Source organism: Rhinolophus hipposideros, assembly GCF_964194185.1.
Source record: "Rhinolophus hipposideros genome assembly, chromosome: 13".
Lineage (NCBI taxonomy): Eukaryota > Metazoa > Chordata > Mammalia > Chiroptera > Rhinolophidae > Rhinolophus > Rhinolophus hipposideros.
In genome coordinates this window covers 67025623-67053332 of record NC_138059.1, presented here as the reverse complement: position 1 = coordinate 67053332, position 27710 = coordinate 67025623, and the positions used below count along the sequence as shown (strand labels likewise).

General features: G+C 40.1%; 2 protein-coding genes across 5 annotated transcripts; one reads left to right on the top strand and one right to left on the bottom strand.

Moving 5' to 3' along the window:
• Positions 1-143: 143 nt before the first annotated feature.
• TMEM70 (transmembrane protein 70) lies at positions 144-6480 on the bottom strand. Its single transcript, XM_081070837.1, has 3 exons — positions 6182-6480; positions 4944-5049; positions 144-1034 (listed from the first exon to the last, which is right to left on the bottom strand). The coding sequence occupies exons 1-3, from the start codon at positions 6380-6382 to the stop codon at positions 577-579; spliced, it is 765 nt and encodes a 254-aa protein (XP_080926963.1). The 5' UTR covers positions 6383-6480; the 3' UTR covers positions 144-576.
• Positions 6481-10622: 4142 nt separating this feature from the next.
• On the top strand, positions 10623-26021 carry ELOC (elongin C). 4 transcript variants are annotated; one of them, XM_081070834.1, is made up of 4 exons: positions 10623-10811; positions 18907-18960; positions 21421-21564; positions 25787-26021. In XM_081070834.1, the coding sequence occupies exons 2-4, from the start codon at positions 18957-18959 to the stop codon at positions 25975-25977; spliced, it is 339 nt and encodes a 112-aa protein (XP_080926960.1). In that variant the 5' UTR covers positions 10623-10811; positions 18907-18956; the 3' UTR covers positions 25978-26021. The 4 variants fall into 4 exon arrangements, with proteins under 4 accessions (XP_080926960.1, XP_080926959.1, XP_080926961.1 ...); XM_081070833.1 differs by lacking the exon at positions 10623-10811 and adding an exon at positions 11036-11115; XM_081070835.1 differs by lacking the exon at positions 10623-10811 and adding an exon at positions 12296-12459.
• Positions 26022-27710: the final 1689 nt, after the last annotated feature.

Below are 27710 nucleotides of genomic sequence, written 5' to 3'. Positions count from 1 at the left end.
CAGAAGACAACACACTTAAATCACCATTTCCCCACAGCTAACCACACTCGACTGCGCACAGACCCTTACTGTGGGCAACCCTGCCAGAAAACCTAGGCAATAACCTGTGTTCAGAACCTAAAAAAGCAGATTAACACTGTTTTCCATAATTTACGAATTTTTAAAACTGGAATTTTTAATGTGAGGAGACAGTATCTATACACTTAGAAAAATCCAAACACAAAGGCAAAACACTTCCTCTGTTTGCTTCTGACACCCGATACCCAGCTGAGAGGCAACTGCACTTATACTTTCCATGCATATGCCAGCTAGTACATGTTTTCACACCTTTTTTAAAAACACAAATGGTGCAGTATTACATGTTTTGTTTTTCAAACATAGCTTCTTTTATTATATAGGAACATAATTCTCTGAATAGGAAGACAATTCTCTAAAAATTAATTCCAAGTTCTGTTTGCTACAGTCTCACATTATTTTTAACAATCATTCACTAACAGAAAACAAAAATAAAGGCAATTTTATTATTATACATTGGAACATAAATCACATGTAAGCACAAACATAAAAACAAAAGATTCATTTCTCATCTTTAATCTGTTTTTCTTCACTGGTTTCTTCCATCTCAAAAGTGAATGGTTTGTCATAACCCATTAGATGGTCATAGTCTTCAGGGTTTGGAAAGAGACCTGGATTAACTAACAATGACTTTGTTTTAGCATAAAATGTGGTGAACACATGTGTGCTGTTTGGAATCTTCACATCGTTCTGGTGAAACACTGTACTCGTCTCTGAAAGCACAACATTGTAAGTAATGGCTTTATAAGTGTCTGTTGCGGCCTCGTGGTACAACCGAATGACATAGCCTTTTGTAATAAAGTGAAGCAGTGCTGGAGTGATCAACGTAAAGCTCCCTATGACGCCATAAAATAAGATTTGTAAAGGCAGACTTCCAAATATTATATTATTTTGTGCAAAAATGTATGGCAGAAATGCAAGGCTGATCAAACTTGTTGAATAAGAGAAACATTTCACACCTAAATAGAAAAAAAAATGGGAGAGGATTAATTTTAAAATTTTATACAAGAATCAAGCTATCCAATTAATTCTTCCACCTTTCTTATTATATCATCATCAAAACAACAAGAAAATCAAAACACATATAAAGTGTCATATAACATTCCAGGCTGTTTTAAACACGTCACATATTTTATTCATGAAAGCTACAGAAAGCCCTATCATATAGATGCTAATTATTATCAGGAAGTAATTTAAGAGATGAGAAACATGAGGGACTTGCTCAATGTCACAAAGCTGTCCAGTGACAGTTTTGACTTTCAGGCAATCTGACTCCAGAGTCCAGCCATTGGCCACTGCACTGCACCAACTCTCCCAATGGGAAACTCACTTTAGGGTTCCCTGGCGTCTACCCACCTCAGTTCCCCAATAAAAGATGTAATATTGCTCAACAATCCTTAGGGTCCTTACAATAATTAATTCAGGCAGTTTAATTCAAGTAAAACTCTATTAACAAGCACTTCTACATATCTAACATAAAATCTTCAAATATGGAACTAACTTTATCAAACTTAAAGCCCAAGATTAAAACAACAAAACACCAAAAAAAATAACACCAGTAGTTAAGAAATATATGGGAAAGGTATTCAACTTCCTTACCAAGGAAAGACATTGAACTTAAAACAGTAAGATATTTTCACGTATTGTATTTTAGAAAGATTAAAAATCAATGACTTCTGAACCGTATACTTAAAAATGGTTAAAATGGTAAATTTTATGTTACGTACATTTTACCACAATAAGTAAATAAATGACTTTAATTATAAATTTCTCTTAATGTGAATATACAATTTTAACATGATCCCAATAAGAATACCATCTGTTTGGAAAATAGACAAGTTGAGATCTTAGGTTGATTATAAAGTTAATTTGGAAAAACTAAAGAAGCAAAAATAAAAGGGTGGGGTGTTAGATACTAAAACATAAGACTCTATAATTAAAATAGTGTTGTACTGATACACAAATAGACAGATCAATGGAACAAAATGGAAAATCCAGAAATAAACCTGACAGTATATGGAAATTCAGTATAAACTAAAGATGTAATCAAAATAAGTGGGACAAGTGGTGTTGGGACAACTGGATGGCTATGCAGAAAAAGATATAATTTAATCCATCCCTCATACCATATGCCAGAAAAATGCCAAATAATCCAAAGATTTAAATTTAAAAGATAAAAGCATAGAGGTATAAGAAAAAAACAGCCATGAAGTCTTTTATAACCTGAGATAGGAAAACTTTTCTAATTATGACTCAAAATACTGAAGCAATCAGGCGGAAAGACTGATAAATCCGATTCCATTAAAATGTACATAAGTATGAACACCATAAACAAAGTAAAGAAACAAATGAGAAAAAAAGTTGCAACTTATATCACAAAGGGTTAATATCACCAATATATAAAAGGTTTCTAGTATATGAGGAAAAAACCACAACCCTGTACACAAACATGCATGAAATATAAGCAGACAGTTCACTGAAATAAAAATGCACAAGGTCCTTCAACAGATGAAATGATACTAAACCTCAATAGTACAAAACACAATACAAACCACAGAGACTGTTCTTCCCCAGATCGGCAAAAAACAAGTCTGACAGCATACTCTGTTGGTGAGGGTATAAAGCAGACACTCACACATTACTATTGGTTGAAGACTGTTATCTTGCATCAGTAATTTAAAAATAATTCCTTCCTTCTTCCCACTGGTAGTTGCTATGACACTGGTGCACATGGGATACAATGGAAACCAAGTTGCCTCCTATATAAAAGCCTCCTCAGTCCTTTTCAATTACCTTCACCCCCCCCCACGACTTTTGTCACATTGTAGTGGTTTGAAGAGCGTCCCCCAAATATTCATGTCCACCCAGAATCTCAGAATATGAACTTATTTGGAAATAGGGTCTGTGCAGACAATTAAAAATTGAGATGAGATCATACTGGATTAGGGTCGGTCCTGAATCCAATGAGAGTGTCCTTATAAGGAGAGAACAGGACAGAGACAGACAAAGCCTGTGAAGTAGTCATGCAGCTACAAGCGAAGGAACACAAAGATGCTGGAAGAACTCTTCCCGAGAGCCTTCACAGGACATTGGCCCTGCCCACATCTGGATTTCAGACCTCTGGCCTTCAGAATTGTGAGAATAAACTGTTGCTTTAAGCCACCAAGTTTGTGGAAATTACAAGATCCCTAATACACACATATAATTTATGTTGCCTGGATTGAAGTAATCACTATTTTTAAAACATTCTAGGCTTTCCCATCTTTCTGGCTTGCTCATACAACTTCCGTGCCTGGGATGCCCTTCTTTCATCTCTGTTCATATTCAAATTCTACTCGTCTTAAAATGGGAATACTATGACATCAGTAATTATGTGTTGCTGAATTAACAAGAACTGTTGACTAAAAGGCCCTTCAAATGTCTTTAAACTAGGACCCATTTACTTGTTTAAAGAACCTCCAGAAATGGTTACCTCTATGTCTTGATGTCTCTCACTTGGTTTTACATAGAAGAAAATTTATCTCTCAGTTTCTACATAGAAAAAATATTAATCCCTGATAAATATACAGGGTGACTTTCTCTTATAATATTGAAAGAAGTCAAATGTTAAATTCCTCTAAAAGTTACAATTCCAGAACTTGAAATACCATGGACAGCTATGCCCTTCCACGAATATGACATCCTACCCACACCAAAATTAATTCCTGTTTATATTCTCTCCTTCCCTGAATGTTGTCAGTGGGAACATGAACTAAACTGATAAGCCTTGCCTGCATTTGAAGAACGGTGTCTGTGTTGAGAAGGAAGGGTACCATGGAGGTCACTCTTAACACATCTCGGTGGCATCAATCCAGGCAGCTTGGGCCAGAGATGGGACATAGGCTCAATGGCCTACTGTATTGACTTCTGAAGAAATTTCTAACCATCTAGAATTGATTACTTCAATAACCTTAGAACTCTACTCCTTAGTGATTATAATCAGTTCTTATTCCTAAAATGTTTTAAATGGCTAAAATTGTACTTTAAACATACTCTATTTTAATGTCACACACTTGAGAACTTACAGATTCCCAGAGTAAATTTTAGATGATCAGTGGATACCAGTGTAATAAAAAACTGAAATGCAAATGTGGGTGCTGAAACTTGTGGCCAAGTTGGCTATAAGGTGTCCTCCAGATATTTCATGTCTTATGTTGCTTTAAAGATTACTATAGTGAAATACAACCTGAGGAACTTAAACAAATCACAGACCTAAGTTCTTCTGACCTTCCCTACTAAATTGTTCCATATTAAATCCTAAATTATGATTGAAGGACAGAACTCTAAACTTGTAGCTATCTAGTACACTCTTTTCCTTCTCCATAACCTGGAAAAGCCATTTGTTGAAAATTCTAAGATGTCCTGAAAAATAAAAACTTACTATATTTTTGAATTATAAAAGTATTACATGCTCATTTCAATTGTCAAATTTAAAAATATATGAAGTATAGTTCTACTCCCCCAAAATAACTACTCCTAAGAGGTATTCTGCCACACATTTATGGAATGTATTTTCAAACATTACACAAACATACACTTTTTGTTGTCTTATTTTGGTGTGAAACATCCCACGAAGTGACTAAGGGAAGGAAGCTTTAACACCTAGCCATAAGATCACAAAGTCATAAATGTTCAAAAATCTTTAAATGTAAAAATGCAAAGATCTCAACCTCTACATCTTTCATAAACAGGACACAAGAAAACAATTATCTAATACTTCCTTATGTCTTGCAATTAAGAGGTGCTACAATAATATGTGACATAGGCTAAGAACATATTTTACAATTATAAGGGGTCAAAAGGAAATACCCTTATTTCCGATTACCCACCAAATACTGTCCGGGCCAGATTCCCAGTATAAATCAGCCTTCCATCTTCTGACTTTTCAACTTGTGTACGTAAGCATCGAACACAGCTTTCCCAACCAACAGGGATCTATTGAAACAGAGAGCATGGTAAAGTACGTATTATAATAAACTGCATCTTAGATGAACTTCTGAATTAAAAAAAGAATTTTTAAGACAATGAAAAGAGAACTTGTCGCATGACGTATTTTAACGGATTCTCCCAAATAATCTAGAGCTAAAAAAAAAAAAAACACACAAAGAAAACCCTCACACTGGCGAATAGAATGGCTTTCCTTCATCTCAGTCACAAGCAGACACGTGCTGAGTTGTTTGAAGACCCAGGCTTGTATCCCAGCGCCACGCTCTTCAGATAATACAAGTGTGACCTCGACCATGTAAAGAGTTTAGTGGTCTCACGCTTAAGGAGACCACGGCCCTCATTTGATTGCCAACGATTTAAATGCATTAGCTTTAAAAAAATAATAATTTTAATACAACAATGTATGTAAACACTGCAAATTCAGGTTGTTTAAAATGCAGACCGGTTTTAATGCTTCTGAAATAGTCATGCTACAGCTAGTACGCAAAAAAAAAAAAAGAGAAACTGTCCCTAAAGGCCTTGTGTCCATCCCTTATTCCTCCTTGAAATATTTTACTTGAAACCCTGCATCAAATGTCCCAGGAACCAGGAGTCCCCGAACACCTGAGTGCATTTCCCAGCACACGCTGCAGAAGGGCGAAAGGCCTGGCTCATTCCCTTACGCTCAAGTCCCATCAGATGCCAATGCCTAGGTTGGACATTTCTTCCAAGTTTCAACCGTGTTTGCTAATCCTGACGCTTTACAAGGCAAAGAGGAGGAGACAATTTATTCAGATTAAAATGAGAGGATGCAATAAATAAATAAATAAATAAATAAATAAATAAATAAATAAATAAATAAATAAATAAATAAAAAATGAGAGGATGCACGTCCCCATTCCCCTTTTCCCGGGGCGAAAGCATCCCCAGGGAGAGGACAAGTCCGGGTCTGCGGATCCCAGGCCTCTCCGTGGGGCCTCCAGCCCGAGCCCGCTGCCCCCGGCGGCCGGCGAGGGCTCCCTCCGCGCCCGAGCCACCGCAGGCGCCGCGGAAGTCCGTCGGAGAGCGGGGACTGCCCGGCCCGTCGTCCGCCCCCACCAGCGCCCCCCGTCACGGACGCGCAAGCCCTCGGACCGCCCACCTGCGTTCGCACGGGACGCGGGAGAAGCGGCCGCCGTCCCGCGACCCCGCCGCCGACAGGCCCCGCGGAGCCGCTGCAGAGGGCCGCCCGCGGGACAGCCGCCCTGGGGCCCCGGAGCGCGGCGGCCGCCCACGGCGCCGCCCTCTTCCCGCCGAGCCGCAGTCCGGCCGCCCACGGGCCGCCCACAGCCAGAAGCAGCATCCCGCGCGTGACCAGGGGCGGTGCACCGCACTCCGGAAGCAGCCCCGGAACCCCAGGCACCCGCTGCTCGCCGGACCCCGGCTGGGTTCGGCCGCGCACGCCCCGCCCCCTAGCACCCCGCCAAGCTGATTGGTCGCTGCACGTGCGCGGAATAAGGGGCCCGCCGGCAACCTTCCTCGCCACGCGGGTGTTCCCAGCGGGCGGAGCTATGAACTGGCTACACCGACCCCCCGCCACCGAACTCCGCAAACACCCTGCAGGCGCGTCCCGAAGGTTGGCGGTCAGTGTGCAAGGGCTGAGCGGGGGGCCGTGCGCGAAGGACGAAGCCTGGAAACCGGGGTCACGTTTTCCATGCTCGTGGTCAGTGTCTAGGCCCCCTCCCCCCCGCAAAGTATTTTCTTTGCGGAAAATGATTCTGGCCTGTTGGCACAGACGAATAATACTTTATATGCGACTTGCACAAAAATGAATGGTAATTGAATGCAACCGTTGAGTTGATAGAAAATAAATGGAACTCGTTCAGGTAATGCTGATACTTATTACATTTGTCTTGGGGAAGCATTCACGTCCCCTGGGTCCAAGGGGGAATCCACAGTGCTCACGTAGTGGAGGAAACACCTACAACTAGGCTTCAACATAATGCTGTCATACAATTGAAATACACCGATTTGCAAAATGCTACAGAAGCCCCAAAGAGCATGATTAATTTGGCCTCGGAATGTTTAAAGGCTCCAGATTCAACTGTGTTGAAGGAGGAGCATCCAACTAGCAGAGACGCACTTTTGTTGACTATTGGAGAACTGATTTTGACTCCACCTGTTTTTTGCAGAGAGGAACAAACTAATAGTCTACAATGATCTCACCTTGACAACTCGAAATCCTATTTTTGCCTGAGTATCCAGGATAAAAATCATTACTTCTTTATGAATCACATTATATTCTGAAAGTTATCTTCCACTTGCATTTTTAAAACTCTTTGTAATTCATGCTACACACAACAACTATCCATTATTTTACCCATGCACATTTAAATTTTTCTGTTCATACAGTGTTTTTCTTTAATATAGTAAAAGTAAATTAAGGCGTACTAAACAATGAGTTTATTTGAGCAAAAGTGTATTCAATTCAGGCAGCACAGCGGCCAACTGAAAGTGGTGAGGGATCCACCGACAGGAGCTAGGGGCAAGGTTTTTATCAAGATGCACAGGCCTTGAGGCATTCACAGGAATTGCCTCTTAGATTTTGGTTTGCTGAGACAACCAAGTATCACCGGCATCTCAGTCTAACGGCTTCTCGTTTGAGTTCTTCAACAATATGCCGAGAAACCTGCATTTTTTATCTTCTGTTAACCTTGTTTTCTTTCTATAAATACTGTGGGCAAATAAAAATAATATTTGGTTTACTTCTCAAGGTTTCTAAATAGCTAAAATAAAATCCTATTCTGAAAGCTGCGTTATAAAATCACAGGGAATTGTTATTCGTTAATAGCTTTCCCCATTCTACTCATTTAGAAACATTTGTTGAATATAAACTACTTGAATGGAATTTTAGAATGATACTAAGGCTGTTTGAATAATAAGCTTTGATTTCCCATCCATATCATCTGAGAAGTTCCCTTTAAAGATGGTAGCTGATGGGAAAATTGAAAATGGGTATCACTTATAGACTGCATGGCCACCATGACTGTATATAATTTTTCTGTGTTTTTTAGCTGACTTTCCTCCCCATACACCAGCGCCCCTTCCCTTCTTTAAGGTGAGGTTAAGGACAGGATGGTACGATGGAATAAAGAAAAATTTTGGTAAAGTTAGTATACTGATAAGAACCGTAAGTACTTCTTTATACATTACTGGTTTAAAGCACAAATTGGGAGAATCTTTCCAGATAAGAATTTGTGAACTGATTTTCAAGATCTTATAAAATGTTCATATTCCAAAGAAATAATCAGAAACATGGTGAAAGATTTCTGCAGAGATACTGAACACGGCATTACTTAAAGTGATTTAAAAATGGAAATAAGATAACTATCCAACATTTAAAAAATCCTTAACTGAATCATGGAACATTTAGGCAATGTAATTCTCTACAGATATTTAAAATGATGTTTGTTGAGATTTTGGTTACAGAGGTTTGGCTTTTTGAGATTTGTTAAGTTGAAAAGTAAATAGTATACATAACCATATACAGTGTATTACATGTCATTGAGTCAGCTCTGACTCCTGGCGATTTTATGAGTGACATCCACAATGACCTGTCCTCAACAGCCCTGTTCAGCTCCTGTAAACTCATGATGTGCTCAGAGTAGAACAGCTTGTTTTGTCATTTTTGCCCCCAGTGATGTTTCAGGTTTAATTTGTTCTAGGACCCACTTGTTTATCTTTCTGGTGGTCCAGGGTATTTAGACGTAGAGCTTTCCTCCAACACCATATTTCAAGTGAATCAATTCTTTTCCTATCAGCCTTCTTCACATCTGTACATAAGAATTGGGAATATGAGGGTGTGGACGATAATAGCCTTGGTCTCTAATGACACGTCTTTGCTCTTGATGATCTTTCCTAATTCTTCCATTACTGCCCTTCTGAGTCTCAGCCATCTCGTGATTTCTTGGCTGCAGTCTCCATTTGAACTGATGACTGAAGCAAGGTAAACAAAGTCTTTAACAATTTCAGTATCTTCATTGTTCCATGTGAAGGTTGTGTATTTCTTCTGTGGTCATGATTTTTGTCTTCTTGATGCTCAAATGCAGTTTGGACATTTTCTCCTTTCACTTTCATCAGAAGTCATTTCAAATCATTGCTACTTTCTGCCACGTGTCATCCGCATATCTTAAGTTATTGACATTTCTTCTACCAATGTTCACTCCTCTTCCTGAGTCTAGCCCCGTTTTTGGTATATGTTGTGCATACAGTTTAAACAAATAGGGACATAAAATGCATTCTTGTCTGACACCTTAGTCTATAGGAAACCATTCTGTCTCTCCTTATTCTGTCCTGACAGTGGGTGACATCCTATACACAATACAGGCTACACATCAGGTCAATCAAGTGCATGATCTGTGTAAAAGTGCACGGAAAAAACACTTAGCTGCAATTTTTGCATTTTTACAATAAGCGTGTATTATATTGATTACATAAATAAAAATTTAAAGTTAAATTTTGCACAAAAGAAAAAAAATTTAGGACTAGACTAGATTCTAGTCCTAAATCTGCCATTTGTATCTAGCCTTAGTATCCTCCCCTGGAAAATTCTATCGTTCTCTAGGCAACTATCACTGTTGAGAGGGTGATAATGCAGTAAGGAAAAAAGGGCAAGATATAAGGAGAGAAAAAGACACTTCTGAAGTAAAGGAGGAAAGGTACGGTTGAACATGGGCCTACACCCTTCTCTTCTCACCCCAATGCCTCTCTTCCCCACCAAACTCTTCGTACCATTACAACCAAAAAAACCTTGTTTAACATTTTTTGCAAAGGCTTCGATAAGTTAACCCAGGGCAGTCTGTCTGTAAAAAGCAATACCTTTTATCTGCCAAATCAACCAAAAATGTCTTTCAGGCAGAAGTCATTCATTAGGGCAACAAACTTTGGATGTTTCCCTCTGTGGACACTGTTACACAACAGTGCCTGGTTGAGCTTCCTGGCCCTACATTCTCTTCGTGCCACAGTCCTGTAAACAGGGCGAACTTTATTTAGCTGTTTCAGCTTTCCTGGAAGGGTGCCTGAATTTAACCACAAGAAAGCAAGTGAAAAGGAGTGGCGGAAGGAGAGAGAGCCAAGTGAGAGAGACGGAGAGACAAAGAGAAAGGGTGCAGGGTCTGAAGGAGTATGCAGTGACAAAGGTGGTCTCAGAATTGAGTGTTGGTGGCAGACGCCTGGAATCTCTGGGAATGCTCTCAGAATCCAGAAATGCTGAATAGACCGGGGGCGGGAGGAGGCTAGAGAGGTGGGGGGAAGGCCCCAGGGTGGGGGTGGAGGCCTGCCTGGTTTTCAGTAAACACTGAACAGTACCGGGAAGGGAGGAAATGAGGCCAGCAGATTGCGCGAGCAGTCGCGACGCTCTTCCACGCGCAGTGCAACTTTTCACAAAAGACAGATGCTGCTTCACGATCCTGGTAGCATAGACACCGCACTCCTACTTCTCAATTTTTCCTCTGCAGACAGTCTCCGACTTCCAGGAGAACCCCCAAAGGAGAGGTAGAGACGATCTCTAAAAGTACCAAAGAGCTTAGCCCGCGAGAGAAACTACAAGTCCCAGGATGCAGTGCTGCCTCGGCCCACCGCGGACAGACCCGCCGGAGAAACTGCAACTCCCAGGATGCAGTGCTGCTCGGCCCCCCGAGCATCTCTCTGAGGATGCGGTCCTCGGCTGTCCCTGGGGAAATTGGATCAGGGTCGGCGCTGCATGCTGGGAACCTAGGACCGGACCGGTTGAGGTTTGTCCGCGCTCGTCCTTTCCCCGCGCTGGCCGGTGGTCCTGCGGCCCTGGGAGACGGCAAGGGCTGCCGCGCGTTTCCCGTGGACGGAAGTGGGCGGCTGACTCGGGGCGTGCCCGCCTCGCCAGGCGCTGAGCTCCCGCGCGTCGTAGAAAGCGTCCGTGACCCGACGGAAGTGATTCCTCCGACTGCCCCGGAACCCGCGGCGGCAGGCATCTGGGGGTGGGGGGGCGGCCCTGGAGTGGGGGCTGTGGCGGTGCGCGGGGACCCGGTGCGGTGGCTGCGGTGGCTGCGGGGCTGACGAGTGAGTCTCGGGCCGGAGCGTGGGGACGGGACTCCGGCTCCGCGCGGAGGACGAGGGAGGCCGCCGCGGGCCTTCCCGTTTGGGCGGGGAAGGGACGGGAGCGCTCGGCCTCCCGGGCCTCCGCGGTCCCGGCTGGGGGAGGGGAGGCGCGGCGGCGGGAGCTCCCGGGCGCCGTGCGGTGGCGCGGCAGGCGTGGGAGGAGGCGCGGCGGCCGGAGCGACGGGGCGCCCCGGGGCTGGGCGCGGGCGGGCGAGGCCGCGGCGGCCCTGCGGCTCTTCCTCCTTGCTTCCCCGGGCGCGCGACGGGCGTCCTCCCTTTGCAGGCGGCCCCCGAGTCGCCGGAGAGGGCGCTTGCGCTTTGCGGCGCCGGGACCCCGGCGGGGGGACCTCCCGGGCAGCCTCGGGGCCGTCGGGGCCCGGCGCGGCGGCTCGGGGCTGTGGTGCGGCTGCCGCCCCGTTTTGTCTGAAAGGAGCTGTCTGGCGTCAGGGTGCGGGGGCCATGGAGCTGTCGTGCTGCTTTTTCCATAGGACCGGCACCTCTGGTGACGTATAGCTGTGCAGCTGGAGTCGCGGGTGGGGGTACTTCGCCTCTGCGTCGCTTTCGAGTTTTGAAACCTCGTTTGTAAAAGGCCAGGTTTGCTGTTTGATCCCCAAATGGTTCGCTGTCTCCTTTTCCGTGTAGTGGACTGAAATGATAAATCCCTGATCCCGTTTACATTATAACTCATGATGCTGCATCACAGTTTGCACGTGGATCCATTCATTCTGGAGACACAATAGCAAGGAAACAGCTCTCGTCCCCGGTCGTCGTGGGTATTTATTCATTGCCAGTGATTCTGGGGGTCAGCCTTAATTTTTTATGCGAATATCCTTTTTTCCTATGTATGAGATTTGTCTAATCATCTACCTTTCCTATATATTATGGGAATTTATTGCAAATGGAGGGTGCCAATTTCATTACCTGATTATTTTTAATATAACTAAGCAATAGTTAGTAGTCCGAATTACAGTCAGACTGACACATCCAGTTCTAAAGTAGTAGTAGTTTATGTCTTATAAAATTCTTGTTTGGGGTTTTTTTGGTAGATTTTTTAGTACTAGAAAATAATCGGGAAAATCTTTGCAGTTACACTGATAGGTGTTAATGCATTTTAGTTAACCTGTTCTAAACGTTTCCTGTTCATGAGATCTGAAAGGGCCCATCCAGTGATCCCTGAAATTTCAAGCCTCGGTGATGAAGGAAACAACAGTACCATTGGTTAAACACATTTTTATCGAGCACCTGGTATATCCTAAGCACCCTGCTGGGTCTGCCCTCGCAGAGCTGGAGGAAAGAGAACATACAGTAAGCAAGCAAATAAAGTTTCCAGTGGTGATAAGTGTGAAAGACAACATAGCAAGATTAGTGTTAGGTTAAGTGTGAGTGACTAGGTAGGGTGCAGGTGTCTAAATTTGATGGGGAAGTAATCAAAGAAGACCTACCTCTGAGGAATTGATGTTTTGCCTGAAGACCTAAATAATGAGGAAGGTGCAAGGGAAGAAATGAAAGATAAACTTAACTGCAAATGCAAAGACCTTAAGGGAGGAATGAACTTGACCTGTTCTGACACTGAGAAGTCCCGTGGCTGGTGTGTCGTGAAGACTGGTGGGACGTGAAGTCAGAGTGATTAACAAGGACTAGATAAGGGGGAATGTGATAGTCATTTTTCTGTCTGTAATGAGAAGCTGTTAGAGGATTTTGTGCAGGGGAGTGACATCTGATTTAGGCTTTTTATGACTAATTGCTGGGTGGTGAATAGACTAAGTTGGAGAAAAGTGGGGAAACCAGCTCCTAAGGAGGCTCATGGTAGTCTGAGGGAGAAGTGGTAGCTGAACTAGAGATGTAGAGTTGGGAGTTAGTGAGAAGTGGTCTGAATGGGGTGTAATTTGAAAATGGGGCCACATGGGTCTTGCCTTCACCCCGTAGGACCATAACACAATTTTTTTCTGTTTTTGTTTTAAGAAAGCAACTGTCTTGCCCTAGCACCTGAGTGAACAGTAGTGCCATTCACTGAAATGAAGGCTGGGGAGCTGCACTGGTTCCTGAGGACTAACTCAGAAGTTCTGTGTAATGTCCTCAGTTTGTTAACTAGTGTACAGCTCAGAGCATGTGCAGTGGCCACGCTGTATACACGCCTGTTTCTCACCAGAGATGTTGGGCTAGGGAGGTCATCTGGGAGCCCTGCTACAGGTGGTATATAAACCTGTGCCCGTCAGGTAGGCAGTGTTCACAGAGAAGAGGACAGATGACTGGGAGCATTCTGGTTAGAAGAGGAGCACGCGGTGATGGAGCAGAAAACAGGGTGTGACATCTGTATTCTAAGAGAGGAAAATGTTTCAGGAAGGAGAGAGTACTTAACTGTAAAACCCTGCTGTGAGTAAGGTGGGGATTCAAATAGATCGTGTAACCAAGTAAAGTAGTTGAAATTTGATAAGAGCCCTTTAAGTGAACTGATGGGCCAAAAGTCTGATCAGAGTGGATTAAGAAGGGGATGATAGTGATGGTCTTAGCAGCGTTTTGAAGCGCTGATAGGAATAATGGCAGGACAAAGTCCTTGGATAGGTGTGCGTAAGTGGAAAGGTTGGCCTTGGGTAGAAGAATGGTTTCTATTCAACTTTTGAAACGGGAATGGACATGCAGGGAAGAAACAGGCACATATACATGCAGATAAGAAGAAGTAGGAAACACAAGGCAATTGAAGTGATTTGTTTCTGTTCTTTTGATGAAATAAGTGAAATTGTCAAAGCAGGGAGGAAAGGGGTGTTGGAGGTTAAGGAAAAGCTGTCAATTTTCTCAGAAAAGCCAGGTTACCAGGAGGAGACCACTACAATGCCAAGGGTCCATTGGAAGTGTGTGGACATACCTTTGACAGTTAAGGCCCATCAAGACGGTTGTGCCTTTTCTCCAGCCACATGCATCAGTTTGGTTGCGGGCCTGAGCAGGGCGGAGTTGGGATTTGGGTGGGTAGGTGCCACATGCATCAGTTTGGTTGCGGGCCTGAGCAGGGCGGAGTTGGGATTTGGGTGGGTAGGTGCCTCACAGGAGAGGGCAGGGAGTAAGGCGTATGCGGACGAGACGAGACGTGCGTGTGCCCTTCCCGATGAACTCTGAACAGTGGGATGAAGCCAGGTCAGAACTTAACTTTATAGTTTCCGTATTTTTAGCACAACATTCTAAAGGTTCTTTTAAATTATTTTATAATTGTAGAGCCTATAGTACTATAGTATATAGTACTATATAGTGGAAGTATTTGCTTATAATTTTTAAACCAAAACAAAGGTGCTTGGAGGTCGTTGTCTGAGGGAGTTTAATTTACGGGAGTGAGACAGCATCTCCAGGACACCGCCCTGGGGCCCTGTTCTGCGTGCTGTGTGAAAGCGATTGGGAGTTAGGGATATTTGTGGTAGAGGGAGGATGAATTTCAGATGGATTCGGTCATGAAATGGCAGAGCTGGAAGGGACTTTTAGACCCAGTTTAGCCCAATTTCCTCATTTGGGAGGTGAAACAGAAGTCTTGTCACTTAACGTGTCTGGGCGTCAAGATAGAAATGCTGAGATAACTGAATTCTAGGAAACAGGAAATTCCAGAAATCGTGTATAGGAATACATGTCTCATACACTTGCATTATAATTATCAATTGATGGTACTGAGTACAAGATTGCGAGGCTGATGTTTATGTTGTAATTTCAGAAAATGTAGCTATGCCCTGGACGCCTTTAAAATAAAATAAAACTTTGAATTAGAATTCATATTGACTAAATTCAGTTGTGAAAGATGGAATACCATCTCCTTCCTTAGTCACTCCTTCCCCTTAATATAACCCAAAATATTTCAGTAAACTTAAATAGACGTTTCCTAGAGCGAACAGTTTACATTGTGGTTGTCTAAAAGTTCTAAGTTTGTTACATGCCAGCACCAGGGAAAAACATGAAAAGCATCAATCTCGGTCACAAGCACCATGCCATTGAATAACTGTGTTTCCTTGGGACTGTGTCTGGGGCACGGACTTCATTGTGGGAGGCCGCCCTCGGTCACAGGACCACGTGACTGCCATTGGGCTGGATATGTGGGTCACAGAGAGCCTTCCTGCCTTGTGGAAACTTACAGCTAGTTAGGGTGACACGGAGATCGAAAAAGACGTGAGGCAGCTGTGAAGCATTTGTAGCTAATAGCGAAGAAAACTATGAATTCCACAGGCTAGATAGGGAAGGGTACCCTGTTTGCTAAAAATATTTAGACTCTACAAAGAGGGAATCTGGGAGCATTGTTATAAATTGAAAAGGCCAGAAGGAGAATTTTAACTCATCCTGAGGGACATGAATTCAGTGACACATAAGCACATTTTAGGCAGGATTTTTTGATGTTAGTACAAATTGGAACGGTGTCCTAACTTCTCTCAATGTGTACCTCATAGCCAATGCCTCTTCAGATAGGCCTGAACGTGAGATGATTGGGGGTTAATGTAATTTACTTTGTTTTCCAAGTTAACCATATTACATATCGTTAAAAACTAATCATCAGTTCTCTGTATGAGCGGCTTCGTTCCACACACTCATTTCTTCTTAAAAGCCAGTTTTAAATCATAGTTACACTTTTGAATGTGTAGTTTTTGCATTTATTGATCTGCATAAAACAGATAAATAGGCAAGTCACTTATGTTACATAGCATCGAGCTGTACCTATCATTCTAATCTGCTTTTTAAAAAATGAGTAGTTAATCTTGGTATTTCCATGTCGTTATAAATAGATTTAACTTTCCTTTTCACTGCCCCATAATATTTTATAAGTGTAGATACACTGTATTAATTTAGCTCCTTCCCTGATTGGTGAACCTTTTAGGGTATTTTCAGTTTTTCATTTCAGTTTTTCATATGGTGAAGAACCTACTTGCCTTTGCACATGATGCTAGTGTTTCTCTGAGTAGACACCACGGAGAGGAGAACGGCAGGCCTCTGGATGAGTCTGCTGCTGCTTCCGAAACTGTTGTGCCATTTACTTGGTATCGCCCATTTCCCCTCCCTGCCAACACTGATTCTTAGCAACACTGATTAGAACTTCAACTTCAGTTCTTAGGTGTGCATTTTACGGTTGGGACCAAGCATTTTTACAGGTCTTGAGCTATTTGTATTTTTTTCCTGCTATTTTTCCAGAGTTCTGTGGTTTTATAGTTGGCACTTTAATCTGCAGTGTATTTTGTGAGTGATGTCAGACGTCTTTCCAAGTGTATGCCCAATGTAAAAAAACAAAAAAGATACAAAGAATACATTTGCAGTGGTTGCTGTCATCTACTTAAATAATCCAAGCAAATTATCTGAAATACTATTAGAATCACTTAAAAGCTTTTCTCTAAAAACATCAGCAATAACCTTTCAGAAAGTATAGTGGGAAAACAGATCCCATTCATAATAGAAACTATACCCAAAAGTAGACCTAGTAAGAAATGTATAATAACAATAGCGGGACTTGCCCAACCATTGAGCAAATCATGTTTATCACACGATTGTAACTGAAACTAGAGATATCGGTGGGGTATAAACAGATTGACGAACAGAATGTAGTAGGAGTCCATGGAGCAATACAGTTTATGATGAGGATAACATTTCAGATCAGAAATAGGTTGGGCTGTTCAATGACACTAGATTCAAACCTGATTTCAGTGTAGGCCCTCGGCTCACCTGAATTTGTTTGTTACCAAAAAATAAAAAAACATAGAAGAGTAATGTTTTTATACACACACACACACACACACACACACACACAGTACTCCAAAAGCACACTGACATCTCAGGCCTTTGTTCATGCTGTGTCTTCTGCCTCGGCTTGCTCTGCACTGCCCCTTGACCACTCGCTTTTCCTAATTCATATTCCCAGAACTTAGCTCAATTATGGACCGGATGGTCACGTGTTCAGTCTGAGTTGTTTTGCCACCCTAAACTTAGATTTCTATAGGAAATTTGTGGGATAAGTCCAAATTTCATCATATTTCAAATATTTTTAGCTTCTACTTAGCAGTCGCTCTTCACTCTTACTGCTGATTTACTCTTTCGTTGTTAGTGATGGGGAGTCTTCCCCCCCCCAATCCTTGTACAAATGGAATTGATTTACTATATTAAGTCTGTAGAGAAACTGTTGCTACCCAAAGGGCTTCCAAGGTGCGACTTTGTATGGTTGCTTAGCTGCTGCTAGTGAAGCAAACATTCTAGGTGTTTTGCTCTGGAAATTTTCCCGATAGAAAAAAAGTTGGTACTTGAAATTCTTGTTCTTCTAGCTTTTCTAGCATTTTGTCCTTTTCTTTTTTTTTTTAGAATGATTAGAAAGCAATATGAACAGAAAATAATAATGACTGATGGATTTTTAATTGCCTACTATTATCATACAATGACATACTACTGTTTTTAAATTTTAGAGAATGAGCTAAGCATTTATATCAGCAGCTCTTAGCTTAGAAATGGAAAAGCGGTTTTAACTAGAACCAGAATTTTTTTTACCATCGCAGTATGAAATAATGGAAGGGAGTATGGGTTGTAAAACCAACCAACCTTGGTTGAAATCCTCACGCTGTCACTGAAGCTGTAGACGCCTTGAACAAGTAGCAGCCTCTTAGTACTTCCTCATCTTTAGAATGGAAATCATAATTCTCTTGTGAACGTGTCTTTTTAAAGTAAGCTAACCTACGTGAGGTGTTTAGTGCCACGTTTACCACTTAGTAGGCCCTCAAATTGTTGGTAAGAATGTTACATTGCCACTGCTGCCCGTGTCTCACATTAGAAATGGTGCTTTAAATATCTCCCTCCATGCTTAGCCGTGGTCTAGACTGACAGATTTCATTTCCACTCCCACTCTTGTCACTACCTGGGACAAGTCATTCTGCTTTTGTATCCATCAGTGATGTTACCATTTTTTAAGGTGAGGGATTACACAGGTTATCTCCCAAGTTCCTCTCTTGCTCTAAAATGTCATGGTTTGTTTTCTTGACTCTGCCCTTAAGGCTAGAATTAAAATATTGTGCTAGAATTCCTTAGAGAATCTGATAATTAGGATATGCTGTTTTTCCTAAAACATAAGAAATATTGGTATTAAGAAAAATCCTCCTTTGAAGAAACGCTGTTAAAATACAGATTACTGAAAGCGCGGACCCTTTTCCTTCAGCAAATTTAAGATTTCTCAAAAAATTAGAAATTTTTGTCCCACTCTACGGTTAAATTTCAGAACTTTGCTTACCTCCATGCAGAAGGGATGGAACAATACAATGTATTAAAGCTGTGCACGTTTACATAAGCCGAGGGCAGGTCTTGTCTTTTTCTTTGTCATGAAGCCTACTTCATATCCTTGGATTTATCATGTCATTCATTCAGCAAATTCTTGCTTTAGTGTGAACTGGTATCAAGTAGATACAGTACACAAAGACAATCAAGGCCAAGGGTCTCCTTCGAGCTCAGTTCAGGTCCTAAGGAACAGCATCTGTATTTTTAAACTGGTGTCAGAAAATTTGCCTTAAAGGAAAACCAAAGAAAAGAACAAGTCTGTATTTAGACTATTGCCCTGGAAATGGTCATCTTGTCTCAGATGGTGAGAAACTTGATACTACTCTATATTGCAGCGGCTGGGAAACTTGCATGGGGGTGGGGGGTAGGGGAGTAGGGGAGTGAAAGAGACCTTAAACTTGTAACACCAAGGATGTTATTAAATAATAATAGGTGAAAACATGTTATTTCAGCATTATTCTTAATATAGCACTGTTATACTTTCAGGAAACTACTGAACTTCCTGTGGAAGCAAAGTAGAATTTCGTAAGAACATAATGGGTAAGTTTCATAAGAAAATAACGAGTAAGTATTTCAATTAGTAGATGCTGGTTTTTCTTCTCAAAAGATAGAACTTCTGTGAATGCAAGTAAGAAAATGGTCAGACTAGACCAAAAGTCATTGTTTAAATCAACGGCTTATGTTTACTATATATTCCTGAACGACAGATCAGTAATGTTATTGTGCCAAATATAATTTGTGGTTCATAGTGAGTAATTGTACCTTAAGATATTAGAAAATTTTCCCAACAGACATATAAAACAGTTTAGCTTGCAAAAAAAAAAAATACTAGAAATGCAAATTTAAATAAATGATAATTATTTTTATTCTTGTTCTCAGAAGTTAACAAAAACTGCTCAGAATCTGTAGCCTTGGGTAGTCTATAATTTAGAAGTTACTTGCATCTTTATGAGTTCCCCGGGGTTTTATAATGGAAAATTCAAGAATAATACACTACATAGCCTTTACCAATTGCTAATGCTTTGCCACATTTTCTTTCCCTCTGTGTGTGTTATATACACACATACACACACGCATACATATTATGTACCATTTAAGTTTTAGTTGTACACACCTAAATACTTTGGCATGTATCCAATCCATATTCTAGGTTTTCTAGTTGTTTCGATAGTGTTCTTTACAGGTTTATTATTTTAAATACAGCATCTAATCAGAGATTACTTACTGTATTAATTTGTCTCTTTAGTCTCCTTTAAACAGTTCCCTTTTGGGAGGAGTCAGTGAGGACTGAGGTCTTCCATTTTTATTAGATTTGTGTCAGTTTTCTGCTATTAAATTCAGATTGAAAATTTTTGGTTAGCAGTAGTACAAGAGTGTTTTTTATATTTATTAATCTTAATTTTAGGGATTTCTAAATTAACTATTGAGAAATAAATGAGTAAATGGATTGTGGCTGATTATCACTTCAGCTTCATCCTCTGTACTTCTCCTTTCTAAGCCTTCTGGAAGTTTTAGAATAAGCCATAAGATATTTTCTTTCAGATATGGGTAATCATAAAAATTCAAATTCTGTCAGTATAATACTGGAAAACTTACGTATGTGGAAAAGATCTTAAAAGGATGTACAAAAATTTCTTCTCCCCGCAAAAGTTATATTGAGCTAGCTGCCGTGGCGGAAGCTAGCATGGAGGCGATGGGGGTAGCTGGTAGAGAGGAACACCTGTGCTCCATCTCCTCACCTCTACTGGGAAGTTTTAAAGACTGCCATTTGTCTGTTTTTATTACTAACGTCATGCAGTTATTTAAACTGAATGATACAATATTTTTATCATCAGTTTGATGGATCAAGAGTAAAAGCTAAGTAAAGGAAGCCCTAACTTTTGGACTTCGGGCTTGTCAAAAGAAGTTGCTCTCACATGACATGTAAACATTCATTCATAAACACACTATGCATCTTGTTTTTGTTTTTAATTTTTTTCCCCTCTTCTTCCATCTGTCCCCCTCACACACTCCAGTTCAAGCCGTTGTTTCTCAGTCTAGTTGTGTAGGACACAGCTCCCTGGCCCATGCTGGTGTTAAGAGCCTTGTGCTCTCCCCAACCGAGGCAGTAGGTCACCAGTTGTAGGTTGGCCGCTGACAGCAGCTCACGACAGCTCTCATCGGCTGCCGGCCACCAATGCACACCGCAACCCACAATGGTTGGTTGCAGGCCACTCACGGTGGCACATGGTAGCCCACGACAGCACTCAGCAGCCCACAGCAGCTCACGCCGACCTCTGGCTGCTCACAGCAGCCCAGCTCCAGGGAGAGCCGTTGTTCACAATCTTAGCTGTAGAGGGCGCAGCCCACTGGCCCATGTGGGAATCGAACCGGCAACCTCGGAGTCAGGAGCACTGGCGCTCCAACCACCTGAGCCACTGGCTGGCCCCCTTATTTTTAAAATGAGTGTTTCAGGTGATATAATTAAAGTTTACCATTTGAATATTTTGTCTTAGTCTTTGGATTTCAATGTGCTGCTGTGTTCACAAAAAATATTGTTAATACTTCTTGAAAAATACTGGTGAATTTTCATCCGAAGTATCATCCTCGAATGTACAGTTTATCCTGACATAGGAAAATGTATAGAGAATAAACAAGTGGTATCTCGTCGTGATTTTGATTAGCATTTGCCTAATGACTAATGATGTTAAATATCTCTTCGTGTGCTCTCTGGCCATTTATATCTTCTTTGGAGAAATGTCTAGTGAAGTCTGTTGCCCATTTTGTAATTGAGTTGTTTTTCTTTTTGTTGTTGAATTGTAAGAGTTCTTTATAAATTCTGGACACTCGATTCTGACAGTGGAAAATATGTAGAGAATAATAAGCTTTAAAATCTTGGTCACTGTTGCCCTCCAGAAATGTTTCTGGTCTGAGTTCCTCAAATGTTTACTTTGGTAAACCTGTTTATTTTTTAATTCATTTTGTGATTCAAAAGTCATTTTACTACTCACTTTACTTTAGATGGAGAAGAGAAAACCTATGGTGGCTGTGAAGGCCCTGATGCCATGTATGTCAAGTTGATATCTTCGGATGGTCATGAGTTTATTGTAAAAAGAGAACATGCATTAACATCAGGAACAATAAAAGCCATGTTGAGTGGCCCAGGTAGGAACATTTCTTTATTTTCTCTTAATATAGCTTTCACTTGTAGTAGTTGATGAATGTGTTTTTGTTGAATTAAATTACCCATAACATTTAAAGAAAGAAAGAGACAGTAACTGAACATGGCGTGATTGGGAAAAAGTTGGTTTCTGCCATTACCTATGTTCGGCGATTTAAACCCTAGTTTCAATAAGACCAAACTGATTGTTTTGTAATAGGAAGGATCGTTTCCCTAGGTCAGTTTCCACGGTCAGCTTCTTCAGCACAGGACTCCGATGATTTGTGCTCTTAGTTACATGCTACAAAGTTTATCTGTCGAAGTCACCAACTCCCGAATATCTATTCTTACATTTTCTTTGTCTCTTTTGAGGTAATTTTTTTTTTTCTTGAGGATTGGAATTTTTGGAGCATATGGTAATCCTATGTTTAACTTTTGGAGGAAATGCCAAACCGCATAGTGGCTGAACCACTTTACATTCCTACCAGCAATGTATGAGGTTCCTCATGTGATTTTTCTCCACACCCTCACTGACCCTTTCTGTTTGCTTTTTTTTTTTTTCTAGCCATCGTAATGAATGTGAAGTGGTATTTCATTGTGGTTTTGATAAGCATTTCCCTAATGCCTAATGATGCTGATTATCTCTTCATGTGCTCTCTGGTCATTTATATACTCTTTGAAGAAATGTCTGTTGAAGTCTGTTGTCCATTTTTTGATTGGTTTGTCTGTCTGTTTGTTGTTGAATTAGAAGAGTTTTTTATAAATTCTGGATACCAGATTCTTACCAGATATATGATTTGAAAATATTTTCTCCAATTCTGTAGGTTGTATTTTTCTTAATATTGTCTTTTGATGAACAAAAGTTTATTTTGATGAAGCCCAATTAATCTCTTATTCCTTTTGGTGTTTGTATTTTCTTGGAGTCCTGTCCAAAAATCCATTGCCAAGTGCAGTGTTGTGAAGATTTACCCCTATGTTTTCTTGTAAGAGTTTTGTGATTTTAACTCTTAAATTTAGGTTTTTGATTTTAAGTTAGTTTTTGTATATGGGATGAGGTAATGATTAACTATTCTTTCGCATGTGGACACACCAGTACCATTTATTAAAGAAACCATTGTTTACCCTGTTGAATCTTCTTGACACCCTTGTTGAAATCGGTTGAACATAGATGTGGGGCTTATTTCTGGGCTCTCAAATCTCTTCCATGGATCTACATATCTGTCCTTATACCAAGTATCACACTGTTTAGATTACTATAGCTTTGTAGTAAGTTTTGAAATTGGGAAGTGTGAGGCCTCTTAACGTTTTTTCTTTTTCAAAATTGTTTTGACTATATTTTTTACTGTGGAGGTTTTAAAACATACACAGAAGTAGAGAGTATCGTATAATAGATCTTCATACACCACCCATCAAACAGCATTAGTAGTTATCAACGTTATGCCAATCTTGTTTCACGAATTAGCCTCACTTTTTTAAAGAGTATTTCAAGCATATCTCTGACATTGTGTCATTTCACTTACAAAATATATGATTGTCCCCCCTGCTCCCTCCCTTTTTCCCAGACCATCAGTTTTATCAAGAAACAAGGTTATTTGTATAATACCCCATCCTGATTAGACTTAACGTTTCATCTTGTAAACTCATAATAATAGAATTATAGAGGCTTGATTACAATCTGGTTCATTTTGCTAGGCAAGAATACTTTATAGGCACTATTGTATCCTATTGTAACACATCTTTTAGCAATGTCAGGATTGATTAGAGGTTTCCAGGTTTATGGAGCTGATGGATCCGTGAACAATTCCCCAGTCAGACTTTCATGTAATGGGTTTAGCATTTGTTGTGACTGTTGTTGAGATTTACTTCACTTGGAAAACAAAACAGTGATTTCCTAATTCTATATCTTCTGCTATTATTAATTAGAATTCTCCTTTAAATAACTATTTGGTTACCCTGGAATACAGTCTGTATAGGAAAGATAAATGCTCGAATTGTTTCCCTTTACATATAATTTTTCAGAGTAGTGGATTGGTTCTCCAGCATCCTCCAATAGTAAAGTGTGTTTTGTTTTGATTGTTGTTTGGGGTGTGTGTGTGTGTGTGTGTGTGTGTGTGTATTACTATCAACTCATGACTTCATATATTGGATGGTTTTCAGTCCAGTGCAGTCATTCTCACTGGTGTTCAAATTGTTCCATTTGCTCCATTTTTATGCTAGAAAGTCACGTCACGTGGGCTCCTGTGTCCTTTTGACATGGCTCCATTGGTCTTGGACAACTGTACTACTTTTATAATAACAAGCTTTCTCAGGCTCATTTTGTACATTTGTGTCCTGAAAACAGCCATTTTTCCAAAGAGCCCTGTTTTCTTTTAGGAAAATGGTACTTAGAGACCCCAGTCTGGGTACTAGCAGGACTCATTGCTCCTGGGTTGACTTGCTTTTAGACTTTTAAACTGGACAGAGCTAGGACATACTTTAGGGGAAGAAAATCATGGACACCGAGAAAATTTTAGTTAAAAATTTTAGGAGTTTTGCTTTTTGTAAGCTTGATCTCCTTTAATTTAAAAATAAGGGCTTTGTTTTGAAGATCACACTTTCAGTCCAAAACGAATGTTTGCATACAAAGGAATGAAGTACTGATGCGTGCTACAATGTGGCTGCACCTTCAAAACATGATACTCAGTGAAAGAAGTGAGACACAAAGGGCGCATGTTCTAGGATTCCATTTGAATGAAATATCCAGAATGATAAATCCACGGAGAGAAAAAGGACATTGGTGTCTGCCAGAGGCTCGGGGTGGGGAAATGGGGAGTAATTGCTTAAAAGGTACAGGCTTTTATTTGGGGGTGATAAAAACGTTTTGGAACTATAGAGGGGGTGGTTGCACAACATAAATATATACGTATACTTTAAAACGGTTAATTTTGTGTGACATGAATTTCTCCTCCAAAAAAGAATCCTAATGTTTGTCTAGTCTCAAGGCTTAATAAGTGCCTGGTATTTTGTGCATACATTCAAGAAAGAGAATTTTATTTATTGGCAAACCAAAAGTTACCTATTGCTGTGAATTCCGATCTCCTTTCTCTCGACCCCACCACCATCCAATACACAATTATTTAAAAACTTTTTTGTGATTATTTTTAACCTTTCAAACTGCAGTTACTTTTGCACCAACCTCGTATATAGGTAAAGAAATTTTGAGAGACCACTGAAAACTTGATGAAGTGTTAGTATGTAAAGGGAAGTGGCTTATAAGTAGAGCTCATTCATGTGATCATATTTTTAAAACTAAAGGAGAAAAAAAAAAAGAAAAAAAAAACTAAAGGAGGAAGCAGTAGATATACCTTCCTGAAAAGATTTTTAAAATAGTATTTCGCTTATGATTTATTTTTACATGGCAGTTCAGTATAGCACGGGGCTGCTTATAGACTTGATTCCCTAAGCTGAGTTTTCTAAAAGGTTGGGCTTTTTTACATCTTGCTCATCCTCCAGTGATCCTGCCGGCAAGATTCTTAGGAAAAGCTACTTGAGTGTCCAGACTTCTGGGAGAGAATTAGAATTTTAAAATTCAATCTCCATGAATCTCAAATGCTATCTTAATAAAGATTTTTTTTATGTTTATACTCAGAAATCAGAGTTAGATATTTTGTTTCATGCTAGTTGGTTTATTCATTTCATGTTATATTTGCTTGGGCTGCCATAAGAAAGTACCATAGGCTGAGTGATTTAAACAACAAATTAATTTTCTCATGATTCTAAAGGGTCGAAATTCAAGATCAAGGTGTCGGCAAGGTTGCTTTCTTCTGAGGCCTCTTTCCTAGGTGGCTGTCTTCTTCCTGTGTCTTCACATGGTTTTCCCTCCGTTTGTGTCTGTGGCCTAATCTCTTCTTGTAAGGTCACCAGGCACACTGAATTAGGGCTCACCTTCATAACCTCGTATTGCCTTCCTTAATTACCTAATAAGGAATCTGTCTCCAATTTATTTTGGCAGTGCATGTACTGAAATTGGAACGAGAAGAATAGCATGGCCCCTGCACAAGGATGACATGCAAATTTGTTCAGCGCTCCATATGTTTAAAATGCTTCCTGAACAGAAAAGCAAAAATAAAGACCCTGTCTCCAAATACAGTCATGTTCTGAATACTGGGGGTTGAGGATTTCAACATCTGTATTTTGGAGGAACACAATTCAGCCTGCAACAAACATACTTCTTTTCTTGTATTACAGGTCAATTTGCTGAGAATGAAACTAATGAAGTCAATTTTAGAGAGATCCCTTCACATGTGCTATCAAAAGTGTGCATGTATTTTACTTACAAGGTTCGCTACACTAACAGCTCCACGGAGATCCCTGAGTTCCCAATTGCACCTGAAATTGCACTGGAACTGCTGATGGCTGCGAACTTCCTAGATTGTTAAATAAAATAAATTATAATAAACTGTTAACTTTTTTCAGTATTTAATACCTGTAGTTCAGTTAGTAATTTTTTCATATATAGCATGTTGCCTGTATGCAATTGAACTTGAAAGTTCATTGCGGTGCAGGGTATCTTCTGTTCTTTTTGCATAGCAATCAGAGTTGAAATTTGTTTGCTGCATCAACAAATTAAGGACATTTTCACAAATTGAGAAATAAATATGCCAGTTCATAGATAGTTTTGCCTTATCCTTTGGATGTGATTTTTTTAAATTTAGAGTGGTGGTAATAACAGTAAATACTGAAATTTAGGCATAAATGAACACGTTCTACAGGTAAATAATGGGGCTACGTATTTTTATGTTTTTAGTGTTTTTTTAAAAACCTATTCTGATCTTATAGCCGTCGTTAGCATTACTAGATTTATGCAAATAATTGCATTATAAACATGTTTATAACTTAGCCAAATATTGATTTTTATAACTGTCAAAGACATAAGAGTTGAAATTTCTTATGCGTCTTTTGATAAACTGCAGTATTGTTTAAGTGTATCTTGTCTTTTTGTTTATTGCTACAATTTAAGAACTTTATTTAAAAGCAATTTTGGATGATTACTAGGTACAGCTTTTGGAGCACTGACTTTTTGAACTGTAGCCACGTGGTCAACCGGTAAAGTACATGACCTTGATTTCCTGTGCACTGTACATTTTGGCCAATCCAAAGTACTGTACTTTCATTGACTATAAAGTTTCCTTTGCAATATTCATTATTTTTACATAGTCTCTTGTGATTACACTTCTGATTATTTAACTATGTCTTAAAAGACTCACTATGAACTTTATCCAGATCTTAAAAGCTAGACTTTTCTGAACTATTCTAGTCTTCCTGCATCCAACTGAAATGTTATAAAACATGAAAACCATATGGAGAGATGCAGTGCAAATCTTATAAGGCACTTTGACATAGTACATGAATTATCTTCTATTAATTAAAGTATGTCCCTAAAACTAGAATACCCATAATCTGTGGGTCTTCTGCTGAAGTCTACCTTATAAAGAGGTCATTCAACTTTTCTACTAAGCAGATGAAAAAATTCTGAAAAACTGACCGAGCATCTCTGCTTAGGCGTGGGAAAAAGTAGCACTGTGGTTTGGTTTATTGTCTCTATCTTAGTAGTAAAACAAAGTTGTCATTATAGGATCTATAAATTTAAGTTTATGAATTCGGCTCAGTTCTTCAAGACTGGTTTAACATGGACCAGTTTTTCTGGAAACTGCAAAAACCATAAGCAACTAAGATCTATAAATAATATTCCTCATAGAAGACCTAACATCGTACTGTCCAGCTTATTGAAAGCAGTTAAATAGGTTAATTGCATATATTTTAGTAACTTCTAAGACATACTAGTACATATTTTAGTATAGAAGATTATCAAGTACAAGAATTTTATTCCGCTACTTGGTGACAAATAATGCCAATTACAAACCTAAATAATGGTCTTAAAGGTGAAGGTGACAACTAGAATAAAGTTTCACTTGGACAGACCGATTTGAGTAGGTTACTTTATGTGTTAGATCCACAAGTAACCTTAAGTTAAAATATTGAAAAAAGATGAGGAAAACGTGTATATCTTGTGGCAAATGAGACTTGCATGTTAATAAAAGCTCTGCTGACTGAAAGGTTTGATGGACACTTGGTGTTTGATCTTTTTAGCCTGAATTTTCTTTTTCTGAGG

Bases quoted from the DNA above. Each gene is read 5' to 3' on its own strand.
- TMEM70 (XM_081070837.1), bottom strand. From the start codon at position 6,382: ATGCTGCTTCTGGCTGTGGGCGGCCCGTGGGCGGCCGGACTGCGGCTC. The intron at 5,050-6,181 runs GTGGGCGGTCCG...CTGTTTCAATAG, and splicing joins CGCGTCCCGTGCGAACGCAG to ATCCCTGTTGGTTGGGAAAG. The intron at 1,035-4,943 runs GTGGGTAATCGG...TTTTCTATTTAG, and splicing joins TCTGGCCCGGACAGTATTTG to GTGTGAAATGTTTCTCTTAT.
- ELOC (XM_081070834.1), top strand. The intron at 21,565-25,786 runs GTAGGAACATTT...CTTGTATTACAG, and splicing joins AGCCATGTTGAGTGGCCCAG to GTCAATTTGCTGAGAATGAA.